General features: G+C 39.3%; 1 protein-coding gene across 7 annotated transcripts in view; it reads left to right on the top strand.

The window, feature by feature from the left end:
- The first annotated feature begins 3207 nt into the window (after nucleotides 1-3207).
- Nucleotides 3208-17392, top strand: part of PGAP1 (post-GPI attachment to proteins inositol deacylase 1) — an 88850-nt gene continuing 74665 nt past the window's right edge. For all 7 annotated transcript variants that reach the window (XR_010136071.1, XM_054549618.2, XM_063712955.1 and 4 more), the window contains exons 1-3: nucleotides 3208-5056; nucleotides 11279-11432; nucleotides 14839-15014. Coding sequence is in view for 6 of the 7 variants with exons in the window: in XM_054549618.2 (XP_054405593.2) it covers nucleotides 4520-5056; nucleotides 11279-11432; nucleotides 14839-15014 (867 nt within the window). In the remaining variant the exon portion in view is untranslated. The remainder of the gene's footprint in view (nucleotides 5057-11278; nucleotides 11433-14838; nucleotides 15015-17392) is intronic.

Here is a 17392-nt window from a genome sequence, read left to right as displayed (position 1 = left end):
TCCTTTTTACCTTAAAAAAAGGAAATCCCCATTTTAACTGCAGTTAGTTTGTGTTCTTGCAACCAAAAGAATCCTGACTAGAGTTCAGGCTCTGAGGGGCCACTGAAGGATTTTATGCTGGAAAGTAGAATGATGACTGGGAATAAAATCATGGGATTAATAAAATGTAAGGGATAAGTAAAAAAAGTAAGTCACATGAGATGGAGACTGAGAGGCTACATCAACAGGAGAAAACCAGTGGAAAATGCTGTTACAGAAGACAATGGAGGGCAGTGTTTTAAGAAAGAAGTGGCAAATGTAGTAGAACGATCAAGTAAGACTGAAAAGTGTAAACTGGATTTGGTAATTAGGTCAATGGTTACCTTTGCAAGAAAAGTTTCATGGGAGTGGGAGGGGGGCAAAAATTACAGTGTAGCTGAGACATGAAGGGGAGATGAGGAATTAGACATAAGTATTGATCACATCTTTAGGAATCCTGACTGAGATGAGAAGAGCTACAGGTGAGAGTCACGAGGAAGATTTTTGAAAAAAAACAACAACACATATTTATATGCTTTGGGGAGGGAGGATAGAAAGGGAGAGATTGATAGAGACCTTAACCTGATAGAACTAACTTCCTGAAAAGAAAGGAGCATGAGATGGGAACATAAAACATAGCCAGAGAGATTTGCTTTTTATGTCCTCTAAGGATAGCAAAGTACCATGGTAATGCTTACTATATGCCAGTCATTGTGCCAAACACTTTAGATGTATTAACTGAATTAAGACTGGGTGAAGATAATGAACTTAGGAATGAGAAGCTGAAGCAATGTGCATCTGAAAATCAAAATTATCTCTGTAATATGAAGATAAATTTATGTACTAAAAATCTACTAAAAGAGAAGGAAGAAGAAATGTAGGGAGCTTAAAAAGTGGCAGGGAACTTAAAAAGTGGTGGTCTGAAATATAGAAGAGGAAGGTGGTGACCAGAAACATATATCAGTATTTTTTGAGACACAGTCTCATTCTGTTTGTTGCCCAGGCTGGAGTGAAGTGGTGAGATCTCAGCTCACTGCAACCTCTGCCTCCCAGGTTCAAGCAATTCTTGTGCCTCAGCCTCCCCGGTAGTTGGGATTACAGGCATGCGCCACCACGCCTGGCTAATTTTTGTATTTTTAGTAGAGATGGGGTTTCACCATATTGGCCAGGCTGGTCTCAAACTCCTGAGCTCAGTCAATCTGCCCTCCTCGGCCTCCCAAAGTGCTAGGATTACAGGCATGAGCCCTGTGCCTGGCCAAGTATTTTTGAAGAGTAATTCAAATGACTGTGTCATTTTCTCTAGCAGTAGTCAGATACAGTAGTGTCAGAGCTCAGAGCCAGATTATATTGTCCCAAGGTTGGAAGTTTGTAAGTAGAGTGGGATAGAAAGACAAGCGGTCAAGACAGTTGACAGCTCTGGCAGAGGGTGGTTGAAGTGATGCTCAGTAGGGTTAGGTTAGATATAAAAGTAAAGCTAGGAATGGATAATGATGGATAAGAGAAAAGACAGTAAAAAATTAGGATATAAAGATTACAAACATGAAGAATCCATTGACTCTCTATCCCACTCCTTTCTGAGTGAACAGTCAATGCAGCTAGTTGCCACAACTCATGAAGGCCACCAAAAGAGGAAGCTCTGTCATCTTGGAGTTCAGGGATTTCTCCACAGAACAGAGTCCTCAGGCAGTACAGGTCCGTGCTATTCAAAGTGTAGTCCACTGACCAGTATCATTGGCATCACCCAGTAGTTTGTCAGAAATGCAGAATTTTGGGTCCCACCCCAGAACTATTAAATCAGAATCTGCTTTTTTTTTTTTTTTTTTTTGATAGAGTCTCGCTCTATCGCCCAGGCTGGAGTGCAGTGGTGGGATCTCGGCTCACTGCAACCTCTGCCTCCTGGGTTCAAGTGATTCTCCTGCCTCAGCCTCCCAAGTAGCTGGGACTATAGGTGTGCACCACCATACCCAGCTAATTCTTTGTATTTTTAGTAGAGACGGGGTTTCACCATGCTGGCCAGGATGGTCTCAAACTCCTGACCTCATGATGCGCCCACCTCGGCCTCCCCAAGTGCTGGGATTACAAGCGTGAGCTACTGTGCCCGGCCCAGAATCTACTTTTTAACAAAATCTCCAAGTGATTCACATGCACATTAACTTTAAGAAGCACTGAGATAGAGATGAGGGAGTATGGATTCACCCTGGGTTTATTTGTCATAATACTGCTCCTATCATGCTAGGAGAAATAAAGAGGAGACATTCTGCCCATGATGTTCTTTAGCACCCAGACTCAATGTATTCCCCCCTCTTTATTTATAACTTAAAGCCTTCCCCAAATGATTTGTAATCCTCTGCACTCACTGGTAATTCCATCCCAAACCCTACATGCATTCTCTTTTATGGTCAACAATGTCAAAACCCTATAGTATATATTCCTCTTTATCACATTTATCTCTTAACATCTTGTGATCAAAATGGGTTCTTCTTGATAATCCAGTCATGTTGGTGTAATTCTACAAATTTAACACATTCTATACCTATTAATAGAATATAACAGACATGACATTCCCAAGTGAAATCACCACCTCATAAAGAATTTCAGGCTGGGTTCCATGGTTCACACCTATAATCCCAGCACTTTGGAAGGCTGAAACAGGTGGATCACTTGAGGACAGAAGTTTGAGACCAGCCTGGCCAACATAGCAAAATGCCTTCTCTACTAAAAATACAAAAAGTTAGGCCGGGCACAGTGGCTCACGCCTGTAGTCCCAGTACTTTGGGAGGATGAGGCGGGTGGATCAAGAGGTCAGGAGTTCGAGACCAGACTGTCCAACATGGTGAAACCCCGTCTCTACTAAAAATAAAAAATTAGCCGGGCATGATGGTGTGTGCCTGTAATCCCAGCTACTCAGGAGGCTGAGGCAGGAGAATTGCTTGAACCAGGGAGGTGGAGGGTGCAGTGAGCCGAGATCGCGCCACTGCACTCCAGCCTGGGCAACAGAGCAAGACTCCGTCTCAAAAAAAAAAAAAAAAAAAAAAAAAAAATTAGCCAGGCGTGGTGGTGCACACCTATAATCCCAGCTACTTGGAGGCTGAGGCACCAGGATCACCTGAACCCGAGAAGCGGAGGCTGCAGTGAGCCGATATTGCGCCACTGCACTCCAGCCTGGGCGACAGAGCAGGACTCAGTCTCAAAACAAAACAAACAAAAACGACACGTCTCATACACAACCTATTTCAATGACATATTACTTAATTGCCCTCCTGATCAGTACCACCTACAGCTCCCCTGTTATCCTGGTCTTTCCAGACTTATCTCCTTACAAAAAAGGAGACTGCTTCCGCATTTTCCTATTTCTGTCTTTCTCCGTCAATACTCCACATTCCGTAGCTAGCTGTGTTTGTTTAGACTTGCAACTGTTTCTGTTCAGGGTAAAGAATATCTTGATTTTCAGGATCACTCCACCTCTCCTTCATAGTTTCGTAATCTGAATATCAGGGTGTTGTACAAGATAAACTATAAGCTTCCTTTTGGTTTTAAAATTCTTTGATTTTATGTATTGTAGCCAAACTTCCTCTGCACGGAAAATATACCAGAAAATCAGCCCAAATTCAATGAAATTCATTTAGTGCCAAAGACCATTCTAAGAATCCTGTGGTTAGCTACACACACACACACACACACACATACACACCATCTACGGTTGAGTCAGCTTTAAAGAGTGATGTCCTTTTCCTAACATTCTAGTGTTTTGAAGCTGCTACACGTGATTGATTTCGAGCTACTTTTTTTTTTTAACTCCTCCTTTGTACAAAACAAAACCGAAATTCTTCAAAAGGAATTAAGTCATTTGCGAGTTTGAATGGAAGCTGGACTAAACTGACTCCTCCAGTTAACGTGAAACCCATTCCCCAAGAGGTGGAGGTTCTGGAGAGCAAGGCGAGTCAGCGTCAAACTGATTACGCTGATACCTGTTGGGGACGTCAGTGCTAATAGATATTTTGGTAACATTTTTTAAGGACTAACGATGCTTTTTGTGATTCAGGCTTTCATCTGATACCAAGGGCAGAATCTCGTCGGCTTGCGGGTGTTTTTTTTTTTTTTTTTTTATGAGCCGGTGCTTTTAAGCGCTGTTACCTACTGGGCCCAAGTAGGCGGTGAAAGAGTGAAAATAAAGCCATTTGTTCCCTCTTCAAGCTAACTGCTCCAGAGAGCTGTGAGTGTGCCCTATTACCTTTGGGAAAAGCGAAATTGCGGAGGCCTGAGCCGTTTCAAAATTGAACGGTAAGCGTTTTTAAACTGCCGCAGGGAGACGCGTTTGCGAGGTGACAGCTGATGACCCCTGGGCTTTTAAGTCCTCCTCCCCTCTCTCGGTCCGCTCTCGGTCCTTAATCGCCTCTGGACTCTGGGCTCTAGTCCCCTCCCCAGATTCACCCATCTGACACCCGCCTCCTGCCCAATCCCCCGGCTCCAGGGCTCCCGCGCTCCGCCTATCCCCCTCGGGATGCCTCCTCTCTCTCTCTTCTTTCCCTCCCGCCAGCCACTCCTCGCGCCTTTCCCTCCCCACTTCCCTTCTTTCCCCTCACCCTCCAGCCCAGCCCACCCTGCTTTCTCCCTCTTCCTCTTTCCCCTCAGATCCGCGCTCCCGCTGCAACACCTACTCCTCCCTCGGCTCTGGGAGTCGCCAGGCCAGAGGCGCCGCGGACCTGGTGCGCGCAGGCGCACTGCGCGGCTGGCGAGCCGGCAAGCCGGGCATCAGCGCAGGCGCGCGCGGCTGGGGCTCGGCTCCGGGGCTGGCTGTCGGACAGTCTCTGGCTCGCTCAGTCCGGGTTTGGGGCCCCGCGGCGGAGGCGGAGGTAGAGGGGGCGGCGGCAGCGGCGGTGGCGGCGGCACCATGTTTCTTCACTCAGTCAATCTCTGGAACCTGGCGTTTTATGTCTTCATGGTCTTCCTGGCAACCCTGGGGCTGTGGGATGTCTTCTTCGGCTTCGAGGAGAATAAGTGCAGTATGAGCTACATGTTTGAGTACCCGGAGTATCAGGTAAGGTTCTGCCCTCTCCTTAGCCGGGCGCTCCAAGACTCTGGCCCCTGGTGCCTTTTTCCTTCTGTGGGTTCGTCCTGCCTTGGCTCTCTGCGCCTCTCGGGCCCCCTGTCCCGTCCTCGCCTCTGTTTTCTCCGCCCGGGGAGACTCTGCATCCCCTTTCTGCCCCCCTCACCTACCCTTTGTGTCCTTTCTTCACGGTGGGGTGTTTGTTAGACGATTTCCCGAGAGCATCCTCGTGGTCGTCCTCGTGGTTACTCCACTGTCCCTCCGCCTCCTCCCCAGCCCCAAATCCTGGGCACAAGCTCTTCTGACTGGCCGGGCCCAGCCCCCCTCATGCCCAGAGAGGCAGCCTCAACCCTTCTCCCTAAACCGAAGCTCCATCCCTCTCGCGTTCTTGCCTTAACCCGTGCCCCAGGACCTTCCTTTGCTTCCCACGCGCCTAAATTCCCCTAGATTTCGCATTTCTAGAAAGGGACCGAGCGTCTGCAGAGTGTATATTGGCTAGATAGTTCCCAAGGCTGTTTTTAGAGACTCCAGGGTTTTGCCTATGGGTAAACTGGCGAGTCATTGAATTGGAAACTAGATTCTCTCTTGGAAAGATGTTGCAGATCTTCTTATTTTGCGGGTTAAGGGGCCGTGCGTGTGTGGGCTTGCCTGTGTGTTTGCATACCTGTGTTTATGCATGTCTCTCAGCAGCCGAGCCTCTTAATAGTTGCATACAAAATGTATTTCATGGTGCTATTTTTGTTTTCTCGCTGGGTTCGGAGTTTAAGAGAGAGCCAACCCTTCTCTCTCCACCCCTACCGCTTCCATGCCATTTTGAATGTTTTCAATCAATGGCTTCGTTAGCTCGGCATAGTAGGATCTAGAATTTCATTCATGAATAGCTGTAAAAAGAGGCGCAGACAAATTACACAACTGTCCTAAGAGAATTTTTTCGAATGATTCTTTTATTTCTAAGTGCCTCTCTTAATTATGGACTACCTATTATAATAATAATTCCCTACCATAAAATGTATATGCACGATAACATATATTGATAAAATACATTTTTAGTATACTCTTAAAATCACAGCAGTTTTTTTTTTTTACGGTGAAGGATGCAAGTCCTGATTGCTTCTTTGTACAAGTCATTATGGAGGAAGCCTGTTACTTGATTACGCTGCTATTATTTTCATCTTAAGACTGCTTAAGGTTTAAATTGCTGAAGAGCATTCTTTCCCATGGGGAAAATTCTAGTAAATTTAGATTTCATTTGTGTTTAGATCCTTACCTTGCTTTTGCATTTATGATGATAAGAGAGTGGAAACATTTGGTAGGGATGCTATTGAAGGAGAAGATTTTGACATGTTACTGTCGTCTCTGTTCATTTCTAAGCAAATCTTTTTAGTTTAGTATTTTAAAAAACTGAAAATAGAGCTATTATAATTCCCTCCTTATTTTTGGTTTAATAATTAGGAAACTCCCAATAGATTGAAGTAGGTCACTTTAGTTTTGTACCGCATTGAAGAGTTTGGTTAAAATCATTTTGCAACAGTACAGTACTAATTCCCATTTATTTTTAGATTTCCTACAATTATTGAAGCTATTTTAATATTCACAGAAGTAGAAATTGTTCTCCTTAGCGTTGGGAACAAAGCATATGGATCTCACAGACGCATTTCCTGCCTCATAAATTGACTGGAAAAACAGAAAATTAGTGTAGCTAATGGTAAAGAGCTCTTTGGGTTTTTATTGTTGTTGAGTAGTCTAGGTTTAGTTATTTTGGTTTAAGTTGCTTTTTTGGGGTTTTACACTTCTGTTAATAATTTGCTAATACAGTAATAATCACAGTGGCAGAAGTTTTTGATTTTTAGCAGGTTTTTATGATGTAAAAAGCTGTGTTAATTCATGATAGTATTTATATTGTATTCTTAGTCTTTTTGTTTTGCATACCAGGTCATGTTATCTTACAAATACAATTAAAACCAGCCTATAGAAATGAGTCATTTTGAACATAGTAAGATTTCTGGATAAATGAGGCCATTCTGTTGAGAACCAAATGGCTTTCATGAATAAAAATGTTTTAAAGATATTTTACATATTGCTTACTTTTAATTATATTTTATAGTCAGCTCTCTAATTGTTCACAGGTTGATACCCAGATGTGAGATGTCCTAGTCATTGGGTTTTCTTCTTTCTTTTGATGCCTTTCTTCTTTTTTACTGCTCATTTGCATCTTCTTTAGTTAGCCAGCAGAAATAGAAAGGTAGTTGAAACACATTCAGTTTTATTCTCCATTTTTTTAAAAGATGGGGCATAAATTTGAAACTCTTTGCAAAAATGAAGTTTTGAATTTAAAACTGTTTGATTATCTCTATTCATCTTCTACCTCTGGTTTTCCCAGATTCACTTATTCAGAGTTAATTGAACATCTCACGAACCCATATCTCAAGCCTACTAGGCAAAATATACTTTATCCTTTAAAGCTTCTTGCCCTGTTACGACAGCAAGACAAAACTTTTATTTGGTAGCAAATGGTTTTAGGCAAATTGCAGAATTTTAGAAGAAACATCTGAGTTGTTTCTCTCATACAGTGATTTGTTTGGCTATCTTCGTATGTGTAACCTAACGGTTGCTCTCTGAAAGGAAATGTTGGCATGCGTCTATAGTCGCAGGTACTCAGGAGGCTGAGGCTGGAGAATCGCTTGAACCAGGGAGGCAGAGGTTGCAGTGAGTCAAGATTGTGCCATTGCACTCCAGGTGGGGCGACAGTGAGACTCTGTCTCAAAAAAAAAAAGAAAGAAAATATGAGTCATATATTTTGTTATTAAGTGTGTTATTTATTTAGAAAGTCATTTATTGAATGACTAGTCTTTGCCAGGTATATCTAGCTACTTGGTGTAGGTGAAAGGGAATTAGAACTAAATTATACCTTGTGTCTTTATGTCTTGATAAATACAATGGGAGAAATGGGCATGTAATGTATAGTTACAATATAATGTACTGAGTTTTGTAATTTCACAATAAGAGAGTATGTACAGAGCTTTTCATATAAGGGAGAGCATCCAAGTTTGTCTTGGGTGTTCAAAGGCTTTAGAGAAGATGCAAAGTGAACTGGGACATGGAGGGTGTATGAAGTACTGAAAGAACATTGGAGGCATAAATAGTATATGTAAAGGTGGTAATGCACTGGGACACATTGCATGAACAGTATTTATAATATATTATCATTTATGTTAAAACTAAAAAATAATCGATAAACATATTTGCTTGTATATATGTAAAATATCTCTAGAAGCACACACAAACTGTTAACAGGTTGCCTTTTAGGGTCAACTGGATGGCTGAAGGACCATGGGTAGGAGAGATCCTTTTCAATGTATATCCTTTTGAATCTTGAATTCAAAAACATATTAAAAATACATTTTAAAGCATGTCATGTGTAAGTTATAAGAAGGTAGGTAAGGGCAGGATGAGGTGGCTCACACCTGTAATCCTAGCACTTTGGGAGGCCAAGGCGGGCAGATCACTTGAGCCCAGGAGTTCAAGACCAGCCTGGATAACATGGCGAAACCCTGTCTCTGCTAAAAAAAAAAATTCAAAAAATTAGCCAAGTGTGATGGCATGTGCTGCCTGTAGTCCCAGCTACTCAGGAGGCTGAGGTGGGAGGATTACTTGAGCCCGGGAAGTCGAAGCTACAGTGAGCTGAGATTGTGCCACTGCACTGCAGCCTGAGCAACAAGAGTGGGACCCTGTCTCAAAAAAAAAAAAAAAAAACGTAGGTAAGAATAATTAGAGCCAGATTTTAAAGGATGTCTCTCTCTTAAGCCTTTGTTGTATGTGTGTGTGTGTGTGTTAGCAGTATGAACTATGGATTATAGAAGGGAGATGAAGGCAAGGATAGAGACAAGTCTGAAAAATTCAGTTGTCCTTAAGGCCTTTTTTTTTTTTAATGGAGCCCCTATAACTATTCTTATGGGGGGTGGTGAGCAAAGGGCTGACTGAGACCTCTTTGTGAGAACTTAAAAACTATGTGAAGTTAAAAACTATGTGTATTCATCTAGATCAAAATCTTTTTTCTTTTTGGTTAGTTATGGAAATCAAACTTTATTTTTCAGTTTAAGTTTACAATTAAATAATATCATAAAATACATATTTTAGTTTCTTAAATCAGCATTTTTCTATTACTTGGGAGTTTATTAGAATTTTTACCTTTTGAGTTTATGTAGAGATGAGAAGAACCTGAACTAAGGCAGAGTCAAGGAAGGAGGACAGCAGAGGCAGGATTGTGGAGATAATATTTAAATATAAAGGTAATTGATCTTAATATGGTAGAGGGGTTGCTCATTTAAAATAAACTATATAGAATAAAACATTTATATTGGAGTCCTGCTCCTATAAGTATTTTCCTTTTATATCCCTTGACCGTCTTCTGTTTTCTTATCAGCATCCTATTTGTATGCCTGCGCTTTTTCTGCCAATGTGGTCAATTACCTCTCCTGGGTCTTTGCTATTCCCTTTCAACTTGAACTCTGTCTGGAAATGGAGTTTTGCCATTTGCCTACAACTCCCACCATTCTTGCCTCCTCTCTTATTTTTTTGTTCTACCTTCTTTGCCCATCTCCATACTTTTTGAAAAATTCTGTATACATTCATATTTTAAAAAATATTATTTCTCACTATAAAAAAATAGTATTTTATGAAATATATAAAATATTTTTTTGCTTGTTTTTCTGTCTCAAGAAAATTAAATATTTCTTTTTAGATATATTTGGTAGTTTCCTGTTCTTCTGAGTTAATTTTCGACTTGTCTAAACTCTGTTTAGCCACTGTACTAAAAGAATAATGGTGTACTAAATTGGGAGGAAATAGGAAACTATTTCTTTGTTCTCTTATGTTTTCTTTTTATTTAATTTGTACCTAAAGAAGTAAACTATCATGTCATTTTCATTTTTGATTGTATTGTGCACAATCAGTATTGGGACTAATATGAATTGAAGTACATATACCAAATATAAAACGAATAGTGGGGTTAGTATTTCTGTATTTTGAGTATTTGGGGAGATAACTAAGATTGCTAGTATCTTAATAAGCTTGCAGTCTCTGCAGATGTTTCTGTGGTGTTATTGGCATAGATTGTTTACAAAGGGATATTTAGGAAGGTGCACAAATGATCAGAATTTTGTTTTTTTTTTTTTAGAACAACGAGGGTTTTCAGTAGTCGTTAGCAACATTTACAGGTTTTGAAATTCACTCCATAGTTAAATTCTTTTATCAAGCACATGCCACATGTACAGCACTGCTAGATCTATGTATACCTAAATAAGTAGACATTACTGTCCAATGTAATTGGTTTCATTCTTAAAGGTTTCTCTCCTTTAAAATAAAAAAAGAAAAGGAGCAAAAGGGTGTATGTATACTTTACTACCACAGATGTCTACCTTTGAGGATGACATTAAGAGATAATTTATACTAAGCTGAAAAAAATGTAGGTGAACTACTGACTCAGTAGTTAGGTGAGCTGCTGTATTATTGGTATACAATAATATGAAGTGCAGGGTAGTTTAAAGTTTGCCAGCAAATCATGCACCTGGTCCATGAAAACTGAAATAGATACTAATTCACTGGAATGTTTATGGTAAGAAGAGTGTACATGTCTTGACCAAGACATGGCTATAAGGTCAAGATTAATTTGTTACACATATTGTAGGCCAAAGCATATTAAGTTGAGAAGTCAGAAAGCTGCATTATAAAACAACTTACTTTCTTTTGAAGATATAACAACTGAAATAGATAGTTGGGTCTGAGTAAAAGGAGAGACACTACAAAATAGTTAAAAATGGAAAAAAAGAATTGATTTGATGATGGAAATCCTTTATCATTTCTAAGTATAATTGATACTTATCCAATTATGTTAACATGTAACTTGTTGACATATACCAGTGCTTTCTGCCATTGTCAGTGGCTATTTTGAGTAATTTGTATTGGTTAGAAGTTCAGGTAGTCCTCTTTTATGTTTTCCTAAAGACTGCATGGTTCAGAATATACACAATTCAAGACTGATTCTCTATATGAATAAACTACAAGTAGAACTTGTTTTGTGTATGGTGTGGTTTTAATATCAGTAATATTTTTATATTGCACTATTTCAAATTTGCGTAATTCAGAATTGCATATGATGAGGCTGAATTGTATTAATAAAACTGATTAAAGTGAAACTACTTTTTTTTAATGTAGAAAATAGAACTTCCAAAGAAACTGGCAAAACGCTATCCCGCATATGAGTTGTATCTTTATGGAGAGGGATCCTATGCTGAAGAACACAAAATTCTCCCTTTGACGGGTATTCCAGTTCTTTTTCTTCCTGGTAATGCTGGAAGTTATAAGCAAGGTAAGTCTTACTGGAAGTAAATTTTGAAAGCTATAAAATTCAACTCAAGAATTTGAATCATATCTATACTCAGTGAATCAGATAGAGTAAATGAAATGCATGCTGTGTGTGAAGTACTGTGTTGGGCTTACAGAGAGACCAAAATATGATATTTTCTCTGAGAGAGAATAATGTGAGAAATACTTAGAAAAATTGAAGACCACTTTGCAAAGAGAGGGATATAAAGAATAAGATGGAGAGGGATGGGATAAGTAGATGATAAAGGGGAACCCCTTGGGGAATCAGCAGAGGAAACACATGTTGGAAATGGAGGGTAAAGAGAACAGAACCTTAAGCATTGATAAGGGAAGTAAATCAGTGACTAATGTTATGCAGAACAAGAGAGATTAGTTTTCTTCTTTTGGAGTTATTTAAGTTAGAGAGATTTGGAAGTACTGGGGGGAACATAGAAAGGTGAGATAGGGAAGTTACGTGTACAGATTCCAAATTGATGTTGGCTTGGAGATACAGCAGTTATTTCTGGCGTAACAGCCAAATAACCTGGAATTAATTTCGTTTTAAACTAAAACCTGCTTTCTTGTTATTTAATGGACTAGAATTGTTATGTAATGAGACTAGAATTGTTTCAACATGTGCAATTATTTACGTGTTTATTCATCTAGCACGTGTCTACAGGTATCTACCATGAGCCAGGCTGTATTCCAGGTATTAGGGATCCAGAGCATATCAAGACAAAGTCCCTCTCTCATCAAATTTATATGCTTATCAGGAAGACAGCAATCAAACAAATATGTCAGTAATGTTAAAAGCTAGAAACAAAAACAGACTCAGGAGGTAGAAGATAAAAGGGTCAGGAAGTGGCTAGTTTAGATGAGGTGGTCAGGAAAGGCCATTGTGAGGAGATGACATTTGAGGAGAGGCTTGACTGAAGGAAGGTCCTGAGGCAGGAACGTGTTTTGTGCATTGGAGGCTATTGTGACTAGAGAAAGTAAAAAGAGATAAGAATGGAAAAGTAGCCACGGGCCATATCATATAAGCTGTGGAAAAGACTTTGAATGAGAAACTGTTGGAGAGCTTTGGGTAAGAAAAATATAACCTGATTTTTAAAATTAATCTTTGTATTTGAAATATTACATACAGAGAAACACATAGAACATAGATATTTGGTTACAAATTATTATAAAGTGAACGAACACCCGTGAAACCAAAACCCTAGTCAAGAAGTAGATTACCAGTAACCTGGAAACCCCTTATGTGCCCCTTCATGATTAAAACTTTGTTCCCTTCTTTCTTGACATAATCACAGTCCTAATGTTAAGAGAGTAATTTCCTTAACTTTCTTTGTAGTTTTAATGCAATCTATGTATTTGAGGCTGTTTTTAAATTTTGTAATATGAGTATAGTCATTCAGTATGTATTATTTTGTGTCTGGCTTCTTTCACTCAGCATTATCTTTAACATTCATACAAGTTGTTGTGTGAGCTGTGATTCATTCATTTTCCTTACTCTGTATTATTCTGTTGTATGACTATACCATGGTTTGTCCATTCTGTCTTTGGACGGAATAAATGTTTACATTTATTGACAATTACAAATAATGAATATTATTCCATATGTTTCCTGGAGTACATAAACCTGTGCTTCTGTAAGCTTGATACCCAAGAGTGTAATTCTATGTTACAGGTTATGTGTATCTTTTTAATCTTTACTGATCGTGCTAATTTATATTCCTAAAAGCAGTATATTTTACCTTCCTTTGCTCCACATCCTTTACAACACCAGAATTGTCAGATATTAAATTTTTAAGCAATCTGGTAGGTGTGATTTACTTTTAAAAAAAGGTTGCTCTGGCTTCTCTATGAAGAGAATTTCATTTGAAGGGCAAGAATGGAAGCAGGAAAGATGCTAAAACATCATAAGTCATCAGAGAACAATAAATAAAAAATGAGATAGCACTTCATACCTCCTAGGATAGTTATAATAAGAAAGATGGATAACAACAAGTGTTGGTGAAGATGTGGAGAAATTGGAACCCTCATACATTGTTGGTGGAAATGTAAAATGCGCAGCCACTTTGGAAAACTGTTTGGGAGTTCCTCAGAATATTGAACATAGAGCTCTCATGTGGCCCAAAAATTCCACTCCTAGGTATCTACCCAAGAAAAATAAACATATACCCACACAAAAACTTGTATATAAATGTTCATAGCAGCATATAATAACCAAAAGGTGGAAATAATTTAAATGACCATCAGCTGATGAATAGATGAATCAAATGTGACATATTCATATAATGGAATATTATTCAATAAAAAAGAGGAATGAAGTACTGATACATGTCACAACATGGATGAACCTTGAAAACATCGTGCTGTGTGAAAGAAGCCAGTTCCAAAAGGCGACGTATTATATGAGATATCCAAAATAGGCAAACCCGTAGAGACAGAAAGTAGATCAGTGCTTGCTAGGCCTAGGATTTGGGAGGAGTGAAGAAATGGGGAGTGACTGCCAGTAGGCACAGAGTTTTGTTTTTGAAACGATTAAAAAATATCTAATGTTAGATTTCAGAGATGGTTGTACAATATATACCAGAGATGGTGAATATACTAAAAACCATTGAATTTTACAGTTTTATATAGTGAGTTGTATAATATGTGGATTATAATGTATCTATAGTATATGTTTTTACAAAATGAAATGGCAAACAGGTATTTTGTTTGCTAAACCATATGCTACAATTTTTGTGCCACCTAATATAAGCAATTTATAATATATTTTTTAAAAAGATTTGCAAAACAACAACAAGAACAAAAAGAGTGGAAGCAGGGAGACCAGTAAAGAACCTGTTAGAGTAGTTCAGATAAGAGATAATAGAGTTTGGATTAGGACAATAGTGGTGGGAATGGTGAGAAATTTCAACTGGGGATAGATTTGGAAGGTACATTATGAAAGCGCTTACTGATGGATTGGATGTCCTGTGTAGGAGAAAAAGACAAATCAAGCGTGAGTATCTAAACCAAGTGATGAATGGATATTTCTTGTAGGAACCTTGTCATTCTTAAAAACCTCAGTAAGTGTGGCAAAATTTATATGTCTTATTCTTCAAAGAATCCTGCCCTTTTAGCTATTGTTGCTCCTACCAAAGGAAAAGAAGGTAGAGAGTGAGTGATCTGTTTGCTTTTTATTTATTTAATTTTAAAAATATTTATGACACACTTACTGCATTCAAGGCATACAGTTGCTAGATTAGTTTGTTCTAAATTGGTACTATTAATGAATTTCATCCTGAAATAGGTGGTTTATATTCGTGATGCAGGATAAGGTTATTTACTAAGAAATTCTGAAGAAAGAATGGATGAAACCTGTAAATATTGTTTAATGTGCACTTCACTCTTTTCCTCTGCAGTTCGTTCTATTGGCTCCATTGCACTTAGAAAAGCAGAGGACATTGACTTCAAGTACCACTTTGACTTCTTTAGTGTGAACTTCAATGAAGAACTGGTGGCTTTGTATGGTGGAAGTCTTCAGAAGCAGACCAAGTTTGTACATGAATGTATTAAAACAATTCTCAAACTCTATAAGGTGAGAGATAAGTATGCAAATCAATAGTGGTGCAACCTATCAGCACCTTTTTAAAAAAGGGATTCAGTATACTTTAAATCATGTATTTGTTTATATGGAAGTTGAAGCGGAGAAGGCACAAATATTTTTTTGTGAGAGTCTGTTGTCTTGGCCTCCGTAATGGTTTTGAAGTTTAAATTTATAAGAAACATTTCTTATGGTGAATTCAGGAAGAAAAACTTTTTAAAACTTTATATATAAATTAGGAGTAAAATTCATTACCTAAAAACCATTGGTATAGATTTCTACCTCTAGCTATGACTAAGTAACTGGTACTAGGATAGAACACCTGCATATGTAAACAACTGTAAAACTGGTCAAGATATCTGAAGCACCTGTTTTGAGATGTTGGACAACAGAGCAGCAAAGGACTATGATCCCTGGAAGAAGTAAGCTCCATGATTGCTCTGGATTTCTGCCCGGAAGCATTTTCCAGACCGTGGGGCAAGTAGGGGGAGATCAAGCAGGGCACATTGATATCACTTAGCTAAAGAAAGCAGAGAATTGGAATTGGGGGCTGCTGAAGCAGCTAAATGCGACACGGTATGAGAAAGAAGAGAGTGAGGCAAAGAAAGGGGCTCTAAAAATGTGTGTTTTTCAATCTTTGAATGCCATGCTGCACAGGGAAAGTAGCTATAAAACAGTGGCATGCTAAGGAGGAAGTGGTAGAGTGTGTTCGAGACATAGTGGTGGTTTAAATCAAGGTGGTGGCAGTTGAAGTGATGAGAAATTGTCAGATCAGTGTAAATCTTAAAGGTTGAGGCAGTAAATTTGCTGGCAGATCAGATATGGAAGGGCAAAGTGAGAGGAAAAGAACAGTTAAGGATGACCCCAAGTTTTTTGGCTAAACAGCTGGAAAGATTGAACTGCCATTAACTGAGGTAGGGAAGAATATAGGAGGAACAGATATGGAGGAGATTAAGAGTTTAGTTTTAGATAGATCCAGTTTGAGATGCACATTAGGCATTCCATGTATGCTACTGTACAGGTGGAGTTCAAGGCTAGAGTTCAAGAGAAGGAGTACAGTCTCGAGATAATTACTGAGAGGTTGACAGTGTGTAGATATACTTAAAGCCACTAGACTGGAAGAGATCACTGATGGTTTCAACAAAGATATGAAAGAGAAGTGATCTAAGGGTGGAGGCCTGAGTCACTTAAGTTTTAAGAAATGAGGAGAGATGAGAAGGAACCAGAAACAGAAACTAAAAAAGAGGAGCCAGTGAGGCACAGGGAGAACCAGGAGAGTTTGTTGTCAAAGAAACTAACTTAAATATTTCAAAGAAGGAAGAAGTAAGTTATCAACTGTGTCAAATGTTACTGATAGGTCAAATAAGATGAGGATTAATAATTGACCATTGTAGCCTAGGCAACATAGTGAGACCCTGTGTCTACAAAAATATATATATATTAGCTGGATGTGGTGGTGCACACTTGTAGTCCCAGCTACTTGGGAGGCTGAGGTAGGAGGATCTACTCGGAGCCTAGGAGATTGGGGCTGCAGTGAGCCATGAATCGTGCCACTGAGCTCCAGCCTGGGTGACAGAGTGAGACCTTGTCTCAGAAAAAAAAAAAAAAAAAAAAAGTATTAAGAATTGACTATTGGATTCCTTGGTGATTTAGCAAGAGCAGTTTTGGTGGCATGTTGGGGTGAAAGTCTGATTGAAATGGATTTAAGAGTGGATGGAAGTTGAGAAATTGGAGATAGCAATAGCAAGTACTCTGTATACAACTTGTTTTGTTTTGTTTTGAGACAGGGTCTCACTCTGTCACCAGGCTGGAGTACAGTGGTGCAATCTCGGCTCACTGCAACCTCCGCCTCCTGGGTTCAAGTGATTCTCCTGCCTCAGCCTCCTGAGTAACTGGGACTACAGGCATGTGCCACCACGCCCAGCTGATTTTTGTATTTTTAGCAGATACCAGGTTTTGCCATGTTAGCCAGGCTGGTCTCGAACTCCTGACCTGAAGTGATCCACCTACCTTGGCCTCCTAAAGTGCTGGGATTACAGGCATGAGTCACCGGACCTGGCCTGCAACTTGTTTTTAGAGTTTTGCTGTAAAGAAATGTAAAGTAGTCACTAAGGGGAAAGTGAGAATTAAAAGGGAGTTATTTTTATTTTTAAGAGAGAATACCACTATATTTATACACTAATGAAAATGATCTAGTTGATAGGGAAAAGCAATAATGCAAGAAGAAAATGAGAAGGATTGCTAGAGTAATGTACTTGAGAAGGTCAAAGGGGATAGGTTTCAGAGCACAGTTGTAGGGGTTGGCTTTTGCTGAGATCAGGTCTGTATTGGAGATCACCAAGGATCCACTTAATTCCTATACCAGCATATTG

Source organism: Pongo abelii, chromosome 11 (genome assembly GCF_028885655.2).
Source record: "Pongo abelii isolate AG06213 chromosome 11, NHGRI_mPonAbe1-v2.0_pri, whole genome shotgun sequence".
NCBI classification, from domain to species: domain Eukaryota; kingdom Metazoa; phylum Chordata; class Mammalia; order Primates; family Hominidae; genus Pongo; species Pongo abelii.
This window is presented reverse-complemented; position numbering and strand designations above follow the sequence as displayed.